Here is a 12,734-nt window from a genome sequence, read left to right as displayed (position 1 = left end):
CAGGATGTGCCAACATCAACAGAATCAGCCAAGATTAAGGGGAGAGTAGGGAGACAGCTCAGTGGATGCAGTCTTCTGCAGGAGGTCAGTTGCACCATCTTCAAAGTTGGCAGCCCAAGAATCTTGTTGAGAATAAAGGTGAAAGGGCCAGAACTCTCTCCACGGGACCCTAAGCAGACCCCGCTGAGCCGAGGACTGGGGTCTTCTTTGGTCAATCAATATCCTAACAGTTGGATGCGGGCGTATGTCTGAGGATAGTCTTTATGCAAAAACATCCCAGTCCCACACCAGTTACTCTCCTTTTCAAATGCATAGCCTCTGAAATACAAATCGATTTTTTTCTCGTTACCACATTAAAGTACTCCTGTCTCAGAAGTGTTCTGGCCCCTTCTTTCTCTGCTCCTCTCTTAGGCTGCCACAAACCACATTCCAACCCAAGGTGAAGGCTTGGAAGTTATGGGACTCAGTCCTTATAGGAAAGAGATTTAACCACAGGATCTAACCAATGTTTCTTTACTTCTTTCAAACATTCTGTCAGCTTCTAGAACTGAGTCATGCTCCCTTGTATATAATTTCCACAAGTCTTATCTGGCGAAAAAAAAAAAAAAAAAAAAAAAAAAAAGCTTGTCCCTCTTGAGACTCAGATATCTCCTGTCAAGATCCAGAAGCTGATGTTTGCTATGGCTTCCTTCACTCTTCCCTTCTGACTTATATGGCCTATTTTTTCTTCCTTTTTCTCCAGTGCTCTTAAGGATCTCATCCACTGCAGTGACTTCGGTTTTCACCTCCATGCAAGAATTTCAAATCTATACCCACCTCCTCATCTCTCCTACTGAACGATAAATTACTTTAGCACTAGGCATGCCGACATTGTTGTTCCACCTGTACTGAACTTTTTTTTTTAAACATTTTTTTGATTTATAATCATTTTACAATGTTGTATCAAATTCCAGTGTAGAGCACAATTTTTCAGTTATACGTGAACATATATATATCCATTGTCACATTTTTTCTCCATGAGCTACCATAAGATCTTGTATATATTTTCCTGTGCTATACAGTATAATCTTGTTTATCTATTCTACATTTTTGAAATCCCAGTCTATCCCTTCCCACCCTCCACCCCCTTGACAACCACAAGTTTGTATTCTATGTCTATGAGTCTATTTCTGTTTTGTATTTATGCTTTGTGGTTGTTTTTTTTTTTTAGATTCCACATATGAGCGATCTCATATGGTATTTTTCTTTCTCTTTCTGGCTTACTTCACTTAGAATGACATTCTCCAGGAGCATCCATGTTGCTGCAAATGGTGTTATATTGTCAGGTTTTATGACTGAATAGTATTCCAATGTATAAATACACCACCACTTCTTTATCCAGTCATCAGTTGATGGACATTTAGGCTGTTTCTATGTCTTGGCTACTGTAAATAGTGCTGCTATGAACATTGGGGTACAGGTGTCTTTTTGAAGTAGGGTTCCTTCTAGAATTATGCCCAGGAGCGGGATTCCAGGGTCATATGGTAAGTCTATTCCTAGTCTTTTGAGGAATCTCCATACTGTTTTCCACAGTGGCTGCACCAAACTGCATTCCCACCAGCAGTGTAAGAGGGTTCCCCTTTCTCCACAACCTCTCCAGCATTTGTCATTTGCTGCACTGAACTCTTGACATGTTGAAAACCAAACTTCTTTTCTCCTCACACTCGCGCCTTGCCTGTTATCAGTCCGACTTCAACCAGAGAAGCAGATACACGTTGTGTAAGTCCAATATGGATTTGTTACAGGAAATTGTTCTCAGGCAATTGTGGGCGCTTACTAAGCAGCCTCTCCATGGCTGTTTTCTCTGAGTCTACTGCTGGAGCTTGAAGCTCATGGAGCAGGCAGTAGGGAAGGAAGGAGGTAAAGTGGAGGAGGGAGGTCAAGGGCGGGTTGGAACCAACAATCACAAGCTGGAGCCCCATGAGGAAGAACGGGAACTCTTGTTTGTTCTTGTGACCTCTGGCCTTGGCAATGAGGGTATCCAGCAGAAGTGGGGCTCTTCATCACAGAGCTAAACACACACACCTGGCCTAAGAGACGAAGAAGACGGAGGATCAGGGGAAGGCAGAGCAGCGGCAAGCCCAGCTACTGCTTCACACCAACGAGGTGAGTCTGCAGATCGGCAACATGTATGAGCTACAAAATGGCCACTGCTCCTTTTCCAGCCTCCAAATGTCCCGAGAATCTCCCTTGGGACTGGCCCTAACTGGAAACAAGAGAGTGAATTCTGGGAAATGTAGCCCAGCCTAGCCAAGTTGACACATCACAAAGCCATTAAAATCCACCCCTAGTCAACTTGGCATCCAAACACATCTTCCTTAAAGTATACTTAATATCTGAATAAAGATAATACAAAGTCCTACTCCTGCCTAGCATTATACAGCTATTCCACATACAACTACAAAACGCTAACCTTTTTCCCAGAAGAGAATATAAAGTTCCTTTTTTGTCCTTGGGTGATATTCATTCTTTTCCAAGCTGATTCACACACTTCCTTTGGTAACTTATAACTTAAATACTGAGACATAAAGTATTAATATATCTTGTGTCAGGGGAGGTGGGTATGGCTCAGTGGTAAAGCACGTGCTTAGCATGCACGAGGTCCTGGGTTCAATCCCCAGTACCTCCACTAACAAATAAAGAAATAAACCTAATTACCTACCCCCACCAAAAAAAGAAAAAAATATATATGTTATATATTTAGAATAAGGGTATGAGAAAGGAGAGAAAATGAAAATATCTGGTTAATATATATACAAACATATCTGTATTAAAATAAGGAAGAAATATAACTATTACAGTCCTTGCTCGTCCGTGGTCACATGGTCATAGCTAATATTTATAATTACCTTCTCATATTGTACCATTTCTTACTTGTTTTGCTGTAAGCAAACACCTCAGTGGCTGGTCATGGGTCTTTGGCAAAGTGTCACAAACTTTCATTCTTGAAGGTTCTGGGATATTAGCAGCCCTGCCTGAATTCGGTTGTAGTTTTCTGTTGACGTTAATCACAGGACTGCCTGCTTTCCAGATGTTCCCCTCCTTACCCCCATTGTGTATGGCAGTAGCAACATGATTTCTCCCTGATAATCACCTCTCAGGATTAATCACCCTAGCCAGACAGTGGCCCCCTTTTCTGCCTGTTCATTCATTGGCGTGAGGCGCCCAGAGTGTCTGGGTAGCCATCTCAATTTTCATTTTAGTAGAATCACTGATGGGTCCCCCGATGGAAGCATTCCTCTTTCTGAAACTCAGACCTCTAGACCAGAAGAACCTATGTATCAGACAGATGAGAAGTAATATTTTGCTACTAAATCACTAGAGGTAATAGTGAATGGTGCCACTGCTGTACTCCTGGATCTATGAATATTGGCTCTAGGAGAAACAGCATCATATATTGGATGCCAACTCAACGCGCATACAGCATTCAGGAGGACCTTGCCCAGCCCAGCAAGATGTTGCCGCTTAGCTGGGCACTAACTCCATCTTCAAAAGGCCACTCCACTTCTATCAAGCTGCTTCAGGATGATGGGGGAACATGGTAAGACCAGTGAATTCCGTGAGTCTGGACCAACTGCCTCACTTCACTTGCTGTGAAGTGAGTTCCTTGATTGGAAGCAGTGCTGTGTGGAACAACACGATGGTGGATAAGGTATTCCATAAAAACATGGATGTTAATTTTGGCAGAAGCATATGGACAGAGAAGGGAAATCCATACCCAATATGTCTTTTCAAGTAACCAGGTAAACGACTCAAAATCCTGACTACTGGGAGGATTCCCCCTCACGGCTGTCCTTTGGGGCTTTCGGAAAGTAGGGCGGTAGTGGTGCCACGCTCCGCTTTCAGATGGTGCCTCCGTGCCATGCAGGACGATCTGAGGTTTCTCTTCTGCAGTCAGTGGCCATAGGAAATGCTCCATCAGGCCAGGTCTGTGGGCTAGAAGACAGAATGGAATGTAACCGAAGAAAGGGCCATGGGTATTTGGACCACTTCCTAATGCAACTTACTTATGCCTTCCAGGCCTGCTCGAGCCTGATTGTATATGTATCACATCCGTTTGATGATGGAGCGCTGCTGTGAATACTCAACTGTATGGCTTGGTCAGTTGGACAACACTCCATTCATGATGGGCAGCTCAGGTGACAGGGTACCTTGGTGGTCCACAGTTAAGCACTCTGTCTCTACTAAGGCCCAGTAGCAAGTCAGAAGTTGATTCTGAAAAGGAGAGTAGTCATCCACCAAGGAATGGCAGGGATTTGCTACAAAATTCTAAGGGTCAGGTTTTGCTTCATCAATAGAGGCTTGCCCAAGGCTTCAGAATGCTTCTCTGTTGGCCACTGACACACGGAGCGCCACTAGATCTCCTGGTCCCGTGGCTCAAGTGACAGAGCAGCCTGCAAAACAGCCCAGACATATCACACAGTCTTCTTTTGTTCCGAGCCCCACTCAAAATGAGCATTTCTTAGGTCACATTCATACAACATCTAACCAAAGAGGAAAATAAGAGGGATTCTTTCAACCAGGCTTTGTTTTAAAAATCTCTGCACAAGCCTCTGATTGGCCAGCCTGAAACCTGTGCTTACCCTTCTAATTACAGTGGCCTGGGGGTCAAGTTCTACCATTGATCCAGCCTGATTCATGGCACCACACCTGTGACCGAGCTTTGGCGTGTCTGTGGTTGGCAGACCACCCACATGAGCAGTTCCCCAAGTGATGTTTCTCGGGAAATTCATCATCAAGCCCTTCTCAGAAGTGAGATCAGGCTCTGGTCAAGCAGTCCTTGTCAAGTAGTCCTTTTCTCCAGAGAAGCTTCTGAGCATATTTCAGAATGAGTATCCTCTCCCCTCTCCCGGCCAGAGCAGGAGAGGGCTTTCTTGGACCTGCATCATGAAAAACCTGGTAGGGTTTTTGGAGTGAAAGCCCACAGCAGTGTGGGAGTCTCTGCTATGACTTCAGCCCCCAGGAGCTTCTCGCTCTCATATTAGTCCACACTCAGCCCCCAGCAACTTTTCTAAATTGCCATTTCAGTGTTTCTACCAATTTATGGCTCCTGTAGGGCTTCTGCCCCACCTAAGCAGATCCTGGCTGCGACTGTCTGGCTATGGCTTTCTTTCCAGATAGTGATGGCTAGCTATTTGTCCTGAAAACTCAGTTCTTTGTTGAGTCCAAGAAAAGTCATTGCTTTTTCTGTTTGCCCAGCTTTTTCTTGTTGGGACCAGAACAGTGGTTTCCAAGCTGGGTAATTGAAACCGAAAGGCATCACTTTCATTTGAAAATCTTCATTCTTATAATTCTCAATTGTCGGTATGACCTCCTATTGTATTCTATAAAAGCCTTCTCCTTGAATCTTTTACTGAATACACCAAATAGATATTTTCTAAAACTGCTTTTCCTTTTTTTATAGCTAATTATTTTCATAAGTGAGATATTTGCCTTTGAATCTTTAGAGTAAAAACATTCCCTTTCCCTTTTGCAGCAGAATTTTTCACCCTTAGAGCTTGCATTGTTTCATTCTGAATATTTATTCTAGAAAGAGAAGAAATCTCTTTAAGCCAGGGGACTGTAAACAGATACTGTTTTTGGACTGCCCTTTGCTCTTTTTGATCTTGACCTTGAAGACTCTCATTTTAACCCTCTCAGATCTAAATTTCTTAATAGATACCAGAGAGTGAAAGTACCAGCCCAACTCACCCTACCCTTCAGGCATTCATTGAGCGTGATCCCAGTCAACTCGGATCTCGTCTTTCAAGTCTTGAGTTCTCAGAAACCTAGAGAGTCTAGTATAGCATGTAGTTTGTATAAGTGCAGAATGGAAAGCACTAAATCCACTCTAACCGTGCTACTCAAAGTATGGTCCCTAGACCCGTGCTGCCCTCTGACTTGTTCCCATTTCATTTTTCGAGTGAGTCATGTTTATTGATTTTACAAAAGCCTTGCCCAGTGATGGATTGGGAATTTTTGAAAACTAGTCCACCACAGAGAGTTTGAGAAGCACTTCCCTAGGCTGCCTCCCTCCTGAGTGTCTCCTTGACTTTTACTCCACTGCCAGCCATTTCCCAAGGTACCGTGAGCCGAAGGTACCGTGAGCCACCAGTGTTCCCCTTAAACTTCAGGTCCTTTAGTTGGGAAGGATGTAGGAAGAGAACTGGTTTGCGAGGGTGGGAGAATGAGGAGCTGTAGGAGGGTGGGAGGGGCACAGGGAGAGAAGAGCCTTGACTGACGTGCTCAGAAAACCTCTCTCCTGCAGCAGGCAGGGGCTACCAGGTTCTCCTTCGGTGGTGTCTCCAAGTCTCCAAGCCTAAGGAAGAAAGTAGAGGTGAATCCTGGGAATCCTTTTCCTTCCTCCCCCACCATGGGTCATTCTGCCCTGACTCAGGGGACACGGCTATTGTTTAATCCAACCTCCTCCACACTGCGCACAGTGTAAGGACATCTCCACTCCCCCGGCCAGACTTTGAGGGCTGTGTTCCCAGCTCCTCACCTTCGGCACTTTGCCTAGCTCTTGGGAATGCTACGGAGGACAGAACAGGCACTGTCAGCAGTGCCCCGAGGTGCCCAGGAAGCCTTGGTAGTTTGGAGACAACTGCTGGGGTAGGTACCGCTGAGGAGCCACGGTCCCCCTACTCTGCATCTGTGTGGCTGGTTTTTGAGATCTAATGCTGGGCATCATATTTATCCTCCTTCTCTTTTACTGTTCAGAGTCAATACAGCACTCCTGTGGATAGAGTTGTTTGGAGTCTATTTCTTGCCTATCTTTGCATCTCATGCCAATAGCATCTTTCCCCAATTCAGGAGTAGTTATGTCCAGAAGGACAGGAAGAGGTTAGAGCTCTGTGGCACTCCCTGGGTGACTTCTTTTCCCATTTCCATCCACTCATTACCCCATCTTCTGGGTTCAGTTGTTTGACAGATTACAAACCTACTTAACCATCCTACTGTCTACCAAGATATTGTGGGATGAATGGGTAATCTCTTCTCCTGAGCTGTCCTCTGCCCTCATCCCTTCTACCAGAGACAGGCCTGGCAGTGTTATCGTCATCATCACCATCATCAATCTGATTGGAGTTTGCTCTAAAGTAGCACAGAAACCAACTCTTAACACCGAGTGTAGTGTTTCTTGGGATTCAACCAGACTCAGGTGATAGGGGAAAGCCAGTAATAGAATGTATGCTGGGTTCTGTGAGTAGAGCTTGCTCAGAGATGATACAGAGGAAAGGAAGGCTGCTGGACAGACTAACCTGGGCCTGAAATTTCGGGTGTACATTAACCTGTGCTCATGGGTACAACAGCGGTTCTCACCTGGGGCCAAGTTTTCTGCTAGGGGACATCTGACAGCTTCTGGAGACATGTTTTGCTTGTCACAGCTGAGAAAAATGAGGAGTTGCTACTTACTATCTGGGGCATAGGGGCCAGGGATGCAGTTAGACATCCTTCAGTGAACAGAGCAGCCACCCTCCCCAGCAAAGAATGATTCAGCCCCAAATGTCAACAGTGCCTAGGATGAGACACCCTGGCTTAGAATTGATCCCACTCTAAAACCTGCACCACTGAGCATGGAGGAACAAAAAAAAATGCATCTGCTCAAACTCCAGGCCACTTCCCTAAAGATTCTAGTTTCATGGTCAAGGTCGAGCCCAGATAGAGAATCTCCATAAAGCTCCCTCAGGTTACTCTTGAGTGTGGACAGGATTGAGCAGCACTCCCTGGAGAATCTGGTGTGATGGAGGCCAGGGAAGAGCCTGACCGCCCTCACTGTCTTGTGATCAGAGGGTTATCGAAGGGTTGTTGGCTCCTTGAAGAGGCAGCGGTAATGGAGAAACCCAGAAAAGATGGAGAGGAGTTCCCCAAGCCCTGGAGAGGGTAAGACGGAGGTTCAAGGCAGAGGCTTTTGTGAGAATTAGGAAGAGAGTACGCTCTCTAGATAAAAAAAAAAAAAATCGACAACCTTCTGGATGGATGTTCCCAGGGCTCTTACCCTAGCTAACAGAGCAGCCTGTGGAGGCAAGGAGAAAGGTGCCCTTCCAAAATGGACATAGCCTCAGCCAAGGCACAGGGCTCTTGTTACCCCAGAGCCTGCTGGACTTCGGCTCCCACTTGCCCCTTCCTCCAGGGCCTTAGTGCAGCCACCAAACTACACAACTGAACGCAGCAGCCCTAGTTGGAACCTGCCTTAGCTAAGATCTCCTTCGGGCAGGAAAGGGGTGAGGCAGAAAAGGGACGAGGTCCTGCCTTATGGGTTTACAAAAAAAAAAAAAAAAAAAAAATTTGAGAAAGCGAAGAAAAAGAAACCAGATCCGTCCTGCAGGCAGCCTAGAAACCCTATCCTGATGCCAGGCCACAGGGTGGAGGCTCCACCCTGATCCTGGTTGTCCCAGGGGTGGTTGCGAACAATCCAGGAAATGGGGAAATCTGGTTGCAAAACTACAACAGCTGGATTCACGAGGCTCTGGGTGAGACAGGGAGCTTTCTGTGCCTTGTACTCGCCCATCAGCCGACCCTGGAAAGAGTACCTCAAGCCCCATCCCAAACCGCAGTGCAGCCAGCACGCACCAGGGCCAGCCCTCGAGTCATTCCTTTACAAAAGAGAAACCAAAAAGCCGCAGCCTGAACGTTGGCGCCTCCAGAACCACACACCTAAATTCAAATCGCCGCTCTGCCCGTAACCGTGGTGAACCTGGGCAAGTTTCTGAGCGTCGTTTCTTCTTGGATAAGATGGGCATAATAACACCGAACTAGGGGCGCGGTCGTGAGGGTCAAAGCCGCGAACTTGGCCGTAATAGCCTGCTGCGGTGGGCCACTCTGGACGCCCTCGGTTGTCCCTTCTCTTTCTGTACGACTCACGTAGCGTTCTGCACAGATGGCATGGTGCTAGGGGCCCGGGATCTGGGAGGTGGTTGGGCCACCAGTGTGTATATTCGGGGTGAAAGGGCGCGCAACTGGGGACCAGAAACTTTATGATAATCCAGTTTGCCAGGGCACGCCCCTGGCGCGCTCAGGCCCCGAGGGGTCAGCCCCGCTTCCAGAAGAGACGCTGGCACAAAAGGAGGGGGGGTGGGTCGGGGCCCCAGCCGCGCCAGCGCTCCGGGGAGGCGGAGGAAGGAGGGCCGGCCCCAGGCGGGAGGGAGAGAGACAGACACGAGAGGAGGAGTTTTCCAGCTCGGCCTCCGCTGGTCCGCGGCGCAGCCCCTGGGTCTGGTCGGTCTCCTCCCACCCACGAGAAGCGCGCCGCGCAGCCGAGCCGAGCCGTGCGCAGCGCCGGCGCGCCATGGGGAGCCCCGCACTCCGGCCCGCGCTGCTGCTGCTGCCGCTGCTGCTGCTGCTGCTGCGAGTACCCCCGAGCCGCGGCTTCCCAGGTAGGGCCGGGGGCGGGGAGGCCTCCCCTGTCGGGCGCCGGGGACCCTCGGCTCGGGCCGGAGGGCGGTGCGGGGGGCGCCCTTTGTCTGCGCGGAGCTGGTCTCTCGCCGCCCCGGGGACGGGGGGACGCGGAACGGGGCTCGCGTCCGGGCACCGGGAGGGGAGAGCGACTGTCAGTCCATGGCCGGCGCCGTGAGCCCGAGGACCCTCTGCGCCTGGGGTTCCAGGGGGTCAGTCAAACCCACGTTGGCGCTGGAGGCGACGAAAGAAGTTTGGCCGCGGGCTACTTTCTCACCCCCCGGAGTTTTGCCTCTCACACGGTTGCTGGCTCGCGGCCGGGGCCCAGGGGGCTGGCAGCTGGTCCTGGAAGGAGCCCCTACTCCCTCCGACTGAGGTCCCAGGCCACCCCAGAAGCTGCAGGGCACAAGCCACGGTAGAGGACGCTTGTGGACGGCACGGGCGGGCCTCTCCCGCATTCCCCAACCCCCTCTGCTGGGGATTCCGAGAAAGTCTGTACCTCTGGGAGAGAGGTGCATGAGGAGAGTGGTGACATGTGGCAAGCGCTGGGTTTGCCCCAGCGCAGGAGGACTACACTTGCGGGCTCTGCTAGACAGGGGGTGTGGCTTCTTGTTGCTGGAGGGAGTGGCCTATAGCATCCAAGGGGACCTTGGTGTTTATTAGGGCTTTCCTGGTGTTGACAGAACCTTCTTTGGAGATGCCTTTTAAAAAGCTCCAGCTAACTCCCTCATCCCTTAAGTTAGTAAAGAACTTCAGAGGATCAAGGCAACATGGCTGCACCCCTGTCGCCCCAGAAAGGAGAAGAAATCCATGGCACATTTTAATTCAGTGTTAATGAGAAAGTGGGTGACATGGACTATAGGGCGGGCACATACCTGGCTCTACTTTCGACACTCTGGGCAATTTAAACCTGGAATCTGAGAAACGAACCTACCGAGTTTTGGGTGAAGGGTGGCGAGAGAGGGTGTGTGTCCCAGATAGCCTGCTTGGGAGATGTAGGGGTGGCTGCTGGAAATTCTCTGCACGTCCCACAGATGAATGAATGAATCAAACAAACAGGTAAACTGATAAACGGGAACATTTATGTTTTGAGCTTGACTCTTGTAAATTTTAAGCTGTTTGGTAGGAACTGATTCAGGGCAAAGTGGAAAGGAGACTTATTCTCTGTGCCAGGCAAATGCCATTCCCCTGTTCTCCAGGTGTGTTCATGCCCCACCCCAGCAAGAGTCAGGTTAAGATGAACCCGGAAGGGAGGGGAAGTCAGTACTGGACCAGGAGCAGAGGGAGAAGTTAAGAAACTAGAGGCAGCCTTTCATTCTGAACTGGGAGGCAAGGCGTCTCTAAGCTGCCTGTACATCTGGTGTAGCCTTTCTCAGCCAAGGGGCCTCTTCCCTTTTTTCATCTGACCTCCCTCCCCTCCCTCACCCTGCCCTCTGCTCTCCTTCCCTCAGCTTCTACCCTTATACAGCAGAGCTTGCTGCCAGGGCCCAGGCACCCACAGAATCATGGGTTTCCACTTTGGGCGCTCCCTAGTCTGCGTCTTTTGGGAACTGGCCCTGGCTGGCTTGGCTTCCTCCACCAGCCAGCAGGCTGCCCCCAACTTGGCACATCCCAATGGGGTCTTTCAGGAAATGTGCTCTCCTGGGGCTGTTGATTCCAAAGGAAGGGATTTCAGTCCAAGCCAGAGGTTTTGGAAGGCTGGGGAGGGGAGACTCTCTAGGCCTGTGGGTCCCGAGGCAGATCATGTCAGCTGAGTTCACCCGATGTGCTTGGTGACAGATTTTGAAGATCATTTCAGACTCCGTCTCTTAGCAAGGGGACATCATGTCCCTAGTAAGAGAGCAGGTGTAAGAGGCCTGGAATCGGGAACCTCTGAAAGAGGGAGATGGATATCTAGGGCCCCATCAGCCCCCCAATTGTATAACCATCTGAGATTTAATAGAGAATCTGCCCGAGACAGAGTAAATCATTCCCATTCTCACTCCTGGAAGGTCTCTGGAGTCCTTCCATCTTTGAATTTGATGCAGCTTTTCTGGCTTTCTGATTTATTCCTTGCAGCCTAGCAAAGACTCAGTGTCTATAAAACCCCACATGAAATGTATGGAAAGTTCATAGCAAAGTTGTCTGTTGGATTGTGTTTGCATGCCTGCAAGATAGGATTTCTTACTCTGTTTCTGTTCTTTCTGAGATGTAATTGACACATATTAGTTTCAGGTGTACAATGTAATGATTTGATATTTGTTTGCATCACACAGTGATGACTGCAGTAAGTCTAGTTACAATCCCTGTATATAGTTACAAAAATTTTTCTTTTTCTTGTGATGAGGACTTTTAAGATCTACTCTTAAAACAGTATTATTAACGATAGTCACCATGCTGTACATTACATCCCGTGACTTATTTATTTTAAAGCTGGAACTTTATACATTTTGACCTCCTTCACCCATTTTGACCACTCCCCACTGCCTCTCCCCTCTGGCAACCACCAGTCTACTCTCTGTATGTATGAGCTTAGGTTTTATTTGTTTCATTTTTTACATTCCGCATATGAGTGAGATCATATGGTATTTGTCTTTCTGTGACTTATTTCACTTAGCATAATGCCCTCAAGGTCCATCCATGTTGTCACACATGGCAACATTCCATTCTTTTTTATGGCTGGATAATGTTCCATTGTATGTATATACCACATCTTTATCCATTCATCTATTAATGGACGTTTAGATTGTTTCCATATCTGGGCTATTGTGAATAATGCTGCAGTAAACGTGGGGATGCAGATACCTCTGTGAGATCCTGTTTCCGTTTCTTTTGGATAAATACCCAGAAGAGGGATTGCTGGATCATATGGTGGTTGTATTTTTAATATTTTGAGGCGCCTCCATACTGTTTTCCACAGTGGCTGCACCGATTTGCATTCCCACCAACAGTGCACGAGGGTTCCCTTTTCTCCATAACACCGCCAACACTTGTTTCTTGTCTTTTGGATAATCACCATTCTGACAGGTGGAGGCGATACCTCATTTGGTTTTGCTTTGCATTTCCATTTTATTCTGTTCTTAAATGAACTCTTGAAACCTCATTTACATCTGAGATTTTGGAGGTTCACTCCACCTCCTTCTGTAAGCAAGGCTGAAGACGGAGAGTGAGCTCCGTAAATCTGACACCTGGAGAAACCTGGTGGAGCTGTGTGCTCTCGCCAGTCAGGAAAACCGAGTGAGGTTTGCTAAAAGCCTAACCAGACCACACCAGCCAAAGCAGCCTTTTAAAATGCCACATTTGGAGATAAGTATTAGGAACGGAACACCTGGCTCAGGATATAC

General features: G+C 48.1%; 1 protein-coding gene across 2 annotated transcripts in view; it reads left to right on the top strand.

Moving 5' to 3' along the window:
* Window positions 1–9,150: 9,150 nt before the first annotated feature.
* The window catches only part of SRPX (sushi repeat containing protein X-linked), a 79,837-nt gene continuing 76,253 nt past the window's right edge, over window positions 9,151–12,734 (top strand). Inside the window, exon 1 of one of the 2 annotated variants that reach the window (XM_032474394.1) lies at window positions 9,151–9,392. In XM_032474394.1, coding sequence (XP_032330285.1) covers window positions 9,305–9,392 — 88 coding nt within the window. In that variant the 5' untranslated portion in view covers window positions 9,151–9,304. The remainder of the gene's footprint in view (window positions 9,393–12,734) is intronic. The other variant, XM_032474395.1, reaches the window with a different exon arrangement.

Source organism: Camelus ferus, chromosome X, assembly GCF_009834535.1.
Source record: "Camelus ferus isolate YT-003-E chromosome X, BCGSAC_Cfer_1.0, whole genome shotgun sequence".
NCBI classification, from domain to species: domain Eukaryota; kingdom Metazoa; phylum Chordata; class Mammalia; order Artiodactyla; family Camelidae; genus Camelus; species Camelus ferus.
This window is presented reverse-complemented; position numbering and strand designations above follow the sequence as displayed.